General features: G+C 44.9%; 1 protein-coding gene across 1 annotated transcript; it reads right to left on the bottom strand.

The window, feature by feature from the left end:
- Positions 1-906: 906 nt before the first annotated feature.
- Positions 907-10,512, bottom strand: LOC309435116 (cell surface glycoprotein CD200 receptor 1-B-like; the record flags this gene model as incomplete). Its single annotated transcript, XM_082043010.1, has 7 exons — positions 907-1,038; positions 1,556-1,559; positions 5,034-5,136; positions 5,836-6,162; positions 6,430-6,738; positions 8,524-8,632; positions 10,447-10,512. The coding sequence occupies 7 exons, from the start codon at positions 10,510-10,512 to the stop codon at positions 907-909; spliced, it is 1,050 nt and encodes a 349-aa protein (XP_081899136.1).
- Between the last annotated feature and the right edge of the window lie 1,850 nt (positions 10,513-12,362).

The following is a 12,362-nucleotide window of genomic DNA, read 5'->3' as shown; positions in this document are numbered from 1 at the left end:
GGCCAGCAACTGAGCCCCCTCAGCCACATACTGGCTCCCCCGTGGTGGGTTGGGGGAGAGAATTGGAAGAGTAAAAGTGAGTCTCATGGCAGGGGTGAGTCTCTGAAGAAAATTAACTCTACCCCAGTCAAAACCAGCACATTTTCTACCCCTTATTCCCTACCATATACACCACGCTAAGGTCACACACTATCCAAAACATCCTCATTAACCACCACCCCCCTTCCTATCCTTTGATACACACACACAAATATTGTTGTTGACCACCCCCCGCGGAATGTCCATGAACACTCATAAAATGTTCACTGAGTTCATTTAGTCCGTGGCTTTGGGCTCTATCTGGTGGTCACTCAGAAGAGAGATGTGACATGTTGCCTGGAGGTACCGGGCACTAAAGCCAGCTCAGGTTGGGTCACTGCTGTATTTCCTTGGCTTCTTGTGAGGCTTGTCCTCCATTGATTTGGGTCCTTTCTGCTGTAGTAATTCCTACAACACGCAACTCAAATCACAGGTTAGACAATATTAAAGGTTTATCCATTACAATCTCCACTGCTGTTCTCTTCGGACCAGACCATGGGATTTGACACTGTGATAAACCCCTTCCCATTACCTTGTTCCAGCTTGGACTCATCCATGGACTGCAGTCCCTTAGGGGAGTACCTGCTCCAAGTGGAGCCTTATCTATGAGCCACAGTCTCTTCAGGGGTTTACCTGTTGCGGCATAGACTTATCCACCATCACAGTCACTGCTCCAACATGGACTTATCCTTGGGCCTTATCCCTTCAGAAGTATACCTGCTATGGCATGGACAAAAACATGGCCACAGACGCTTTGAGATGTACCTGCTCTGGCACAGACTTACGCACAGTCATAGACACTTCAGGGTGTCCTGCTCCCATGTGGATTCATCCACAGATCACAGTCCTTTGACGCAAGTTCATGGTGGAGTCCCAGCCTGTCCAGTACAGCAGCAAAGAAACAGCAGCCATGTCCTGGCCACCTGCCAGCCCAGATGCATCACCGTTGTTGTTATCAAACTGTTCCCAGGAACAGCAGAGTAAGATGATAAGCAGTACCACAAGCAGCAAAAGCAACCACTAATGAGCACTAGACTAATATACAGTAAGACTAGCAAGCACAGAAGCCTACCAATTAGTACCTAAACAGCTTTAACAGCCATAAATTCCACCTGGTACATTCCAACCAAATCTGTCATGATCATATGGTGAGCACACCAGTAAGAGGAGGGGTGTCCAATGAGAGAATGGAAGAAATGTTCTTAGTTGCTCAGGTAGTTGCCCAAGATATTGGGATGAAACTGCGACAGTAGAAAGCTGTGGTTGCTTTATCCTCCCTCCTGCAGAAGATTTGTGATGGCTTTGAGAGTAAACAGACCAAGAAGCAGGGGCAAGGCTGGTTACAGAACCCTATGGACTCCAGTATGTGAGTTTGGTCTCTTTTAGCCCTGATGGAGGATAGAGAGATTCTGAGCCATTTGACTGGAAACCACAACAAAGGATGTGAGATATTTTTCTTTCTGGCTGGATACCTCACCCGTCTGGAGAAAAAAAAAAAAAAGAAACGTAGTAAGTAGAGTTCAAAAAGAACATGTCCTGAATACATCTGACACCAATAGGCTGTTGGTAACCTAGGACATGTCTTTGTTGATGTCTTCAAAATTTAGACTTGGCCTGCAGTTTGTGAAAACAGGGAAGGAAGACAAGTCTTCTCTGTGTACTCACTTTGTCTGTAATGCGCTTGGTAAGCGCCAAGCAGAGTTGCAGCTTTGTGGATGGTCTTAATATAAAATGAGACCACTGGTGGAGAAGCTGTATGTTTGCATGTAGGTTTGCATGTAGGTTTGCACATGCAGGTGCTCAAGGCTTGCTTAGCTGCTACAGAGATAAGATTTAGCTCAGCACAACTTGCATGCATCAGTCGATGTGCATCATGGAGACTCAGTTACCAGGATAGCTACAAATACCAAGTAAAGTCAGTGTGGCTTTCTGCTTGCTGCCCTTTGGATAAAGCAGTTAGGTTAGCACAAAGAATTAGCAGTAATTTTGTTAACCTCTGAACTGTTTATTCCTCTTGCTCTTGTCTCCAAGTTCATTCGTGGTGTTCATAAGCTCTGTAGAATTCAGACTCTGTTGTGACCAAACAGACACATGACAAGAGATCGAGGGAATGGGGCGATGTCTGTGAACACAGAAGGTGCAGTTTTGTGGCACTGTGTCAGCAGAATCAGCGTCTGCAAACCGCACATCTCATTCTGCAGAAACCGCCCAAGGCAGTGAGTTTTCACGCATTTATTGGCCACACCAGGAAAGGGCGAGAGGCAACAAGGTCGTGGTAGAGAAGCCACACAAGGGAGGGAGTGTGGTGATATGGCATTTCCTTTTCTGTATAAAGCTAGATAACTATTCTGTATGTTAATGTGCAGAGACTGAAAAGCCTGACTTTTTGTATTACTGAAGTTTAGGTGAGGTTTTGGCTCTGGCTCTTTCAGTAGCTGGTTCAGAAGTGAAATGAGGCTCACAAAGCTTGAGATGTGGTCAGTCATGGGTAGAAGCAGTGAATGAGCAACAAGATCAGAATAATGTTCTGGCTTCATGGAAACCACAGAGTTCCCTGTTCTCTGCCCTCGTCTCCTCCCCACACTTGGAATGCTGTCAAAGTCAGCCTTAGGCAGGTGTTCTTTTGGCCTGGGGATCTGGGCAATTGCCTTATCCTGCAACAAAGCTAACAAATCTGGCGGAGATGCATTGATACCCTCCAAGGTTTGTGCACACTTGCCCCACCTCCCCCCCCAAAGAGACCCCAATGCTCAGAGGAGTTTAGTACCTTGGCTTCTGTGTTTTATCTTCACTGTAACACACTGATGCCCCAACTCTAAGCCCAGCTTGCTGGCTGAGAGCTAGATACCTTTGTAACTGATACCCAAAAAATTAAATAAATGCTTGAAAAGCTAATGGAAATAAAAAGAAATTTTAAAATAAATTTTTAAAGGCTTAGTCTAGGATTGGAAGGGTTGTGAAGAATATAGAAAGGCCTAACCAATAGCTCTTTAAGCTGGGCATGTGAAATGCACAAACACAGGGCAGCATGCCCAGCAAAGGTGCTTCTGCAGTACCTTGCAGTACCTTCCCACTTCTGCCCTTACGCTAGCTGACAGCTCATGTCTCATAATTAACATGCCATTGCAGAGATTTAGCAGATTGGATGAATGTAGCAAGTGGAAAAGGTCTCTAGATGTATTAGTTTGAAATAGAATCTTCTGTGCAGTAACAATAATGAGATGTGGATTCCTGCGGGTCATGGAGGAGTGAGGTGAGTCTGAAATAAGTGTGGTCTCTTGGAAATTTTGGGTGCCTAGTATATTCAACTCTAGTCATGTCTATTCAGAATAGAAGTTAAGCAATGGCAAGGAGGCACAGCTATGTCACTGGAAGATTAAACTCAAGGGTTCCTTTGTGATAGGACCAGTAAGAAGTGTTTAAGGAAATTAATATTAGAGAGCTGTGTTCCATGGGCTGCAGCTCTCTTGATTATGCAAAGAGGTAAACGAGTGTGAGGCTTAGATCTCAGGACTGTAATAATTTCTATGCTTCATGTAGCAAGAACTGCTCAAGCTCAAACATTTTCTCTCTCCCTTTTTTTTTGTAGCTGTTGGTGGAACACTTCAAAATTCTTCTAGTGAAAATGAGAATTGCTCAAATTCCACCCCAGTCCTGTGAGACCATCCTGGGAAGGCTGCTACTCAGTAGTATGCAAGAAAATTTATTCTGATTTATTTTATCCTATAAGACATGTTACTTAAACATTAGGATACAATGTATTTTAAATGCAGTGACCTTGTTTTACACAACATTAATTATTTTCCTATTGTATATGTTAGATTTGGTTTTATAAAAAATATTGACACTTGCATGAGTGATAATGGCATCTATAGTTGCACTAGAGAGATGATGGAAGGCAGAACTGACAAGGATCAGGTGGGGTCTGCCCTGTATGCTGTGTTTCTGCACAGTTACACCCACTGCATTGCAGATGTTTGCTTCTTTCTCCTCAACCCTTTGGTAGTGGTGAGTCCCTGCTGCATGTCACATTGCTGACCAAGGCGTAGTGGGAGGTCCTCTTAGTTCATCTGCTCAGGTGCTGAGTTGGAAATAGGCCCAGAGAACTCTGCAGGTGGAAGATGCCTTGGCTTGTTCTGATTTCTCATTGTCCTAGGAAACAAGATACCAATATTGTAAGTGTGAGGATGAGGCTGTTTTGAGGAGGCCATTTTGGGCTCTAGAAATGTAAGAACAGAATTCTTTCCTTTTATTTTGTGGAGAGACAAAAGAACATATGGCTTTGTGTCTGCAACTTCACATGAGCATGACCAGAGCTGGCCATGCTCCAGCCAGCACCAAACTCAGCCTGCCAAGAGCCCTGGCAAAGTGGTGGAGCTCAAGTGACTTAACACAGTCATTAGTTCTGCCTTTGCGGTGTTGGTACTGGAACTCTGGGCAGCAATTTCACCTTGTGACAAAGAGGATAGCTCAAATGGAGTCATCGGCCAAGCTGTGAGACTGCTGCCAGAACTCCTGAGCAGCTACAACAGCAGACCTGCATGTCTACATTTGTCCTGCCATCCCTGGCTTCCTTTGAGTAGGACAAAAAGGACCAAAGGTCTGGCTCCAAGGTCAGAAAGACATTAGGCTGCCTCTTTAATCTTCATAGCCTGGTAATCTTTGTTCAGACCCCTCAATTGAGTGGAAAAACTGACCATTGCCTTTGTATTTTTGCTTGTGAAAATGGTATGGCAGCAGGAAGAAGGTCCCTAACGCACATGTATGGACTCCCTCCCTCTCTGCCCCAGCTGTGGTCTTACAGACCACAGACAAACCTTCATGAACATGTGCTGAACTGGTGTGTTTGTGATGGCCTGAGGTGACTGCCCATGACATGAAACAGTACCAGAAGCCCTTTTAAACTTTCCCAGGACTGGCCAAGGGGGTTTGTGTGTATCATGTCCCATACATACCTGCTATCACAGAAGGTGTAGAGGTGAAAAACCGCAAGCAGGAAGAGGAGGCTCAGGACACTGGCAAGGCTGATGACACAGTGAAGAACCCATGTACCGTTTTCTAAAGAGAAACAGTTGCTCTTTTAGGTACATCACACAGACTGCTTGTTTACCCTGTGCCTCTGTCAGGATGGCATCTTCTAGACAATATTCTCTTCGTGCTGTACTTTGGAGGATGAACTAAGGTAGCTGGAATATAGCATCAGGCACAGAACTGGGAATAAACAATGACCCCCCTGCCCTGGATGGAAGAGCTGTGTCTTTTGCAGTATGGGCACTAATTAGATGCTCCTCCGCACCACTTCTCATAGTCCAGCTACAGGACTTGCAAGTGCATCCCAGCAAATTTCAGCTCTGATTCTCTTCCAACCAACTACTTCAGTGAGGTGCATATGATTGTACCAAACTTACCACTGATGTCTTCAACTTCACCACCTAAAGCCTTCACCCACTAGCCAGTCTTTGGAAGCTGTAAGTTGGCTTTCAATCTTCCTGACACAATCTACGTGTAACCCAACAATTAGCAAGGCACAACGGTACGAGTGGATTATAATACACAGATCTGGGTGACAACACCATTGACATCTTTGTGTGTCATGACCTTTTGTTTAGCCCTATCTGTGGAAGGTAAGACCACTACATCCACCTCCATTCCTAGAACTTTACAGTTCTGAGAGCACTTTTGTTTGTCCTTCCCTCTCCTGACAAACTTCTCACTGGAAACTTCAGCTCAGCTGCACAGTTCCTCCTGCAATCCTGCCATTGTCACTGATGTTTTTCTTAGTGCATGAACAGAGGGCTAAGCAGGGTTTTGAATGCAGAAATGGAAGCTTACTTGAGGGATGACAGGCTACAGACTTGCTCTGGTTCCCTGCCGGGTGGGACACAATGCAGATCCTATTAGTCACATTGGTGCCATGTGCTGTGAAAGTACTGACAACAGTCACCGTCCCGTCATCGTGGAGTTCTTCCCTGGGGGTGGAGTTGCTCTCTAGGTCCCACGAGATCTGAGCAGGCGGCTTCCCTGCCTCTGCCTCGCACACGGGGTTCCCGTGGTCATCACAGTGCAGGGTCAGCCTGGGGGGGACTGCAAAGTGACAGGAAGGGGAGATACATGGAGTTAGTTTGCCACAGATGGGATAGGATGTTCTCATTCTTCACCTAGAATTAACACAGTGAAAAGAGAAGGATAAGGTGGGAGATTCCATCTTATTACAGCAACACAGGCCAAAGTCACAAGAGACAAAGATCGTGCCTCTTTTTTACTTTTGGACAATTCTCCCCTATTCAGGTATATATCCAGGTCCAGACACAGTCCTTTGGAGAACTGTAAAATGAGGAAGGCGTCCCTTACCCAGCACGGTCAGGTGGTACGTTTTGTGGAAATTCCCTTCTGTTGCTACTACTTCACAGGTGTAATTTCCCTCATGGACTATTCCCACTTGCCGTATCTCCAGGGCAGGATCCTGATCTGGTCTGAATTTCCAGTTCACGCTGTCACTGCAGTTTGTTCTGTCTGTCTTGTTCTGATCAGCCCTGTATCCTAAGGTGCAGGAGCCTCCAGTCTTGGGACTTATTTTCCATGTTACCAGGATTGTATCTGATTTGAGAGAGCAGACGAGCACAGAGCTGTTACCTACTGTCGCTGACACTCTGTTGTTCCCTGAAGGTGAGAAAAAGAGAGAAGGACATGTGAGAAAGTGCCCAGGGATGTCACTCACAGCCTCGGAGTTCTGGTCTGTGCTTCACCAAGAAATGTCTGCATCGTTAAATGCCAGGGCAAGGCCCTGTCTATGCTGATCTGTAAATCAGATCACCTTGTATTAGAGCTGTACTTAATGAGTCAGTGGCCTGTCACAGCCTGTCCTCTCCATATTATCAACAAATTTCCCGCTGGGGCTCATCTTAGTGGATAAGACAAATACTGAAGGAAGACCCCATCCGTGCTTATTGCCTGAAGCAGTTCAGTATCCGAATAGTGTGTTTCTGTTTGCAAATCCTCCAGTGGGTTAACGTTTACAGGCTGAAATGACAGAAATTTGGCTGTTGCATTTAGGCACATGATAATGACTTTTCTCTGGAGCTGTTTCTACCAGTGAAGTAGACAACTTTTCCTTCTGCATTCACTCAAAATCCAACACTGTGCGCAAAGGCCTTGTCTACGCCTCTCAGACATGACCACAGTGGTGGAGCTTTGTGTAGAAGGAAAGGTTTTTGACTTTTGTCTCTGCAGGGAGAGACAAAGACATGTAAGAAAGGGCCCAGAGATGTCACTCATAACCTTGGAGTTCTGGTCTGTGCTTCACCGAGAAATGCCTGCCCTGTGACACACCAGGGTAAGGGCCCGTCTGTGTCAGCCCAAGAGCTGTGTCTCTGTTCTTAGGTGGGAATAAGTATCCAAATTCATGGCTATGTTCACATATACTGGTCCTTGTTTTCCCTGTCTCCCTCCGTAAGGTCCTCTCCCTCAGACAGTGGATAAATAACATGACTGGGAAGCAGATCTGAATGAGCTGCATAACCCATCTGTATGGGGAGATCCCTTGGGATGCTTTTCCCTCAACATCACTGCCCAGTAGAGCAGAAAAATGAATGTTTGAAGACATTCACCCCAATTTTGTGCTGGATATAAGCAGCCCTCATAACTGGGTGAAGCACAGTTGGCAATTTGTGCCCTGCCACTCCAAAACTTATATGAACCAATTTCCAATATTAGAGTCGTGACAGATGAAATAGTAGAGGAGTATGACATTTAACTTGAAAGAAAACACATTCCTGTTTGCTGTTAGATGCAGAGATTCCTGACAAACTCAAGGTTGCCTTGTGACCTGCTTTACCTGTCCTAACAAAAACAAACAAGAAAAACAAATAAGAATTTGCATAATTGATGTAGGGTAGGGAGGAGAAGGGCTATAGCCACATTCTCAGATCCCACATTTTTGAAATTAGCTTTTCTAAGTATTTCACTGAGTTTGGAAATGGGAAAAAAAACCTTTCTGTTAAGTCTTATTAAAATTTTCATCTGAACCTGGTTTCATAAAATCCCAGTATACTTCGTCAGGACAACTCACTGATATCTAAGAGTAAAGCTTGACAGGGTGCTCAGACTGATCAGAAAACTCCAACCAAATGTTTTTAATAAATCTGTTAAATATCATGAAAAATATTATACTGCAAGAAAATCATTACCAGTTTTCATCAAATCGTTGAAAAGCCCAAGTTCAACATCTTACTGGCTGACCACTGAAAAGATCTAGTTGCAGCTAGAAATGTTTTGATTTGCAGGTAATTGATTTTTCTATCAAAAATGTCCCTTCAGCAATTTGTGAAGACCCCTCCCCCAGGATATTTTCCTTCCCAAAGAACTGAGTAAACATAACTCTGATACATTGCCATTTCCTCCTCTGCCCTGAGCAGAGAGTTGGTACCCAAGTACCATCAGAAGTACCTGTAACTCCTGAGACTGCGGTGATGCTGAGCAGAACAATTGTGTGCATTGTCTTCCTGACAGCTTTCAAAGCAGCTCTTGCGTTTGTGGGTGATGTGGGTTTCTTGCACTATCAAGCTGGTTATGAGCTCCGTGTCAGCCCCTGGCAGGGATCCTCAGCAGCCAGAGTCACTGCTCATCCCGTGCTCCTCGGGGCCCCGCAGTGCAGCTACGAAGAGATGGTTCTTCGTCCTAGCACGAAGTTTCCTGTACTGACAATTGGTCAACAAAGAGGAAATTGTATTGGTATTTGTTTTCTGACCATTGGCCTTCTGTATAGTGTCACTGTGGGAAGACAAACTCTATAGGAGAACTTGCACAAAGTCTAGGCAGTGTGATTTTTTATGTCTGGTTCTTATTGGGAATTGGGGGAAGGATATTCTTAGCTTACCACTTAAAGGATGCTCAGCATATTCCAAAAAAATCTCTTAAATTCCTCTTCTTCCCCACAAACCTAACAGCCTGAGACCTTTTCTTTAAAAGGCACTGGCAATCACTTCTCCCCTGCAAGGAGGGAAGGTAAGTGGGTACATTGTACATCTATACTGCAGCTCATTTTCTCTGATTAAAAATACATCTACAGATAGTTAGGCCAAGATTGTCTGGTTTTGCACCACTGTTTTGTGTATTTTTCAGCTGTTCTGGTACTGTACACATGCACAAGTGAACACTGAAGGTCATTTCAGTGGTGAGCTGTGGGATTTTGTTTAGAGCCAGAAGAGTCCCTTAATTTTTACAAGTTCCTTAAAGATGTTTCCCCAAAATGCTACTGTCCATCTTCCAACATGCTGCCTTACATCAGCAAAGAAAGCTTCCCTAGGTACAAGATGAACCGCCCTGAAAATTAGCGTGCTGAATTTAATTTTGTCAGAAAAATGTTAGCCTCCCCAAACTTTGAAGCCACCAAGCTGAAATGAGTTGGTGACTATTTGGCTGTTCTAAGAACAGAGCTCTCCCCGCACAACTTCTGTCTCAGCAGACTCGTGTATCTCCACAGCTGTGCTAAAATGTGCCTGGAAGGGCTTCAGTTCTGTGGTCAAATAGATGCAAGGCATCCATGAATGGAGGGAATCACTGGCACGCAGGCAACCATGTCTCCCCTCCCACGCCCAAATAGTGGGTGTCATTTAACTGAGAAGGGGCGTAGCACCTATTAGTGACTGAAAGGAAAAGCCGGGTAAGTTCAAAAAGAAAGCTGGGCAACCTGTATTCACAGTTCTTATATTCAGAAAAGCCAATAGCAACAATACAATGAAATCTACATCTCTGCTGGCTGTTTTTGCTGCAGTTACACTTTCAGAAAGTCACTTTGCCAAACAACTTCAGACAGCTACGTGCACCTTGATCAATGCAGCTTCTGCCCGAGTGCTGTGTGGTTTGGTGGTTAAGTGCAAAAACTATTTCTCATGTTTAGAGGCAGGTCCAAGATGCAAAGATCACGTTTAGACCGCTGCAGTGCAAGACCTACCAGTTTCAGACGTAAAATCTGTGGGTGGTGTGGTTCAGCACTAAATGGCAGAGGCAGCAAAAAGTAATGGTCCAAATCATGAAAATCAGAAGCTTCCAGGGTCCTAATCACTTGGGATTTAATTGGGAGCAATGCACCCAGGCACATGGAAGGACCTAGGGTCATTTTAGAAACTAAGACGGGAAAACTCCTGACAAATGGGAAGGAAAAATTCCCTACAGCATGTGATGCAACCTAGTCCAGTTATCTTTGGGGTGAGGCCGAATGCTTCTGGGTTTGGGGTTTTTCTTTGCTAGAGATTCTGCTTGCGGTCTGACAGTGAAGATGATGTCTCAAAATTATGTTTGTATTTCTTTAGGTAGCCTTTTGGTTTTTGAGTATTTGGATTACAATCTGGCCATAGCACAGCAACTTACTGCACGACTGTGAAGAATGGAAAGGTTGTATACAGGCAATTTGGCAAGGGGAGGGTTGATGGGCATTTTTTATTTTTGGCAGCCCAAACTCTCAGTCTGACACTAGAGGTGGAGCCAGACAGCACGGTAACACTGAGGCAAGAGCACAGCTGTTGTGCCCCAGGCAGCTCATCCAACAACTGAGCTGTTGGATGTGGTCACTCTCCATCCGCCTCTGGCACAGCCCTGGGGCTCCTTTTAAGTGTCCCTCAGTGTGAGATTGTTTACTCCTCAGCTCAGAAGATTTCTGTGTTTTGACAGCCTGTTTTACTTGAAGCCATGGAGTACCACGAACAACTGCATGATGTCCTGTTTCCTTTGTGTAATTTCCCATTAGCTACCTTAGTTTTTCTAGCCATTCTCCTGTCTCTGGCCATCTGTCCTGGGAGTAATGTGCTGGAGAACATGTGCTTGGTAAAGGTAACTGCTGTAGGGTAATTTCAAGCAGGCAAGTCTGCTGCCAGCAGCAGCGAGCTGTGTGAGATGCTGAGGCAAAGACACCTAAGTGCACTTGCTCTGTTTTGCCTGTTGCTGGCATAGAAATGTGGAAATCTGCCTTCTGGAGTGATTATGAGCATCATGACTGGCCAGTGTGGATTTCCTGCTACTACATTCACCACAGGTTTCAATTAAATTAGGTTGCTGCATTGTGCCCCCTCCCCCCCCCAAAAAAAAAACCAAACCCACAAAAACAAACAAACCAAACACACAGTGTTCCTGCAGTAATTATTGAAATGTTTTTTCCTGTTGTTTTGTTTTTCTCTCTGTATCTACCTATGCTTATTTGCACCACTGGAAGTGACAGGAAAGAGACCTGCTCTGTAGGTTTCAAACTCATTTGGAACCAAATAACAGTCACTTGTAAATGTATTTGGGAGAACTCTTCAAAGTATGCACCTAGCAGCCAGTGATTGTCGTCTGTCTTGAGCTATGCACATTAGAGCTCTGTCTTGCTGTGAAACAGAACAGATTTTAAGAGAACTTAATCACAGGACTAAGGTAGAATGCATGTTTTTTTCCCTAGGTTTATACCTAGGTTTATATCTACTCTCACCAGTAGCTGCTTTCACTGATCACAAATTTGAGAAGAAGCTTGTGCATTTCAGTAGAATCTTGTCTTATTACAAAAGATCTGAAGGTATCTCTGGGAAACATGCAGGCTGCTGGCTGGCCTTTTATTATCATAGAAGAGTGGGCATCTTCAACTAGATCAGGTTGCTCAGAGCCCCGTCCAGCCTGGCCTGGAATGTCTCCAGGGATGGGGCATCTGCCACCTCTCTGGGCAACCTGTGCCACTGTTTCACCACCCTCACTGTAAAAAATTTTCTCCTCACGTCCAGCCTGAATCTCCCCCCTTTAGTTTAAAACCATTACCTTTTGTCCTATCACAACAGGCCCTGCTAAAAAGTCTGTCCCCATCTTTCTCACAGGCTCCTTTTAAGTACTGAAAGGCCACTGTAGTCTCCCTTCTCTTCTCCAGGCTGAACAGCCTCAACTCTCTCAGCCTGTTCTCATAGGAGAGACGTTCCAGTCCTCAGACCACTTTTGTGACCTTCCTCTGGACTGAGGGGGGATATAAGTTCCCTCCCTATAGCTTTGTAACTGCGCTGAACACAAGTGAAGCATGGTATAACCTGTGCTATCTTCTAATGGTCCTTCCTGATCTTAAATATATTCCTTGTAATAATTAAACTGTCCAGACTTACTGAGCTTTAAACAGGGGACTGTGACTGCAGAAGATAAATGGGTCCCTGTCTCACAGGAATGGCAACTTTTCCCCAGGATGCTCAAGCCTGCTGGCATGTAAGGTCTAACATCAAACCGCTCTCGGAAAACCAACTATTGCAGTGGAGAGACTGAGTGTGCTGAAGGATGTT

The sequence above is a fragment of the Streptopelia decaocto genome (genome assembly GCF_964273445.1).
Source record: "Streptopelia decaocto genome assembly, chromosome: 1".
Lineage (NCBI taxonomy): Eukaryota > Metazoa > Chordata > Aves > Columbiformes > Columbidae > Streptopelia > Streptopelia decaocto.
This window is presented reverse-complemented; position numbering and strand designations above follow the sequence as displayed.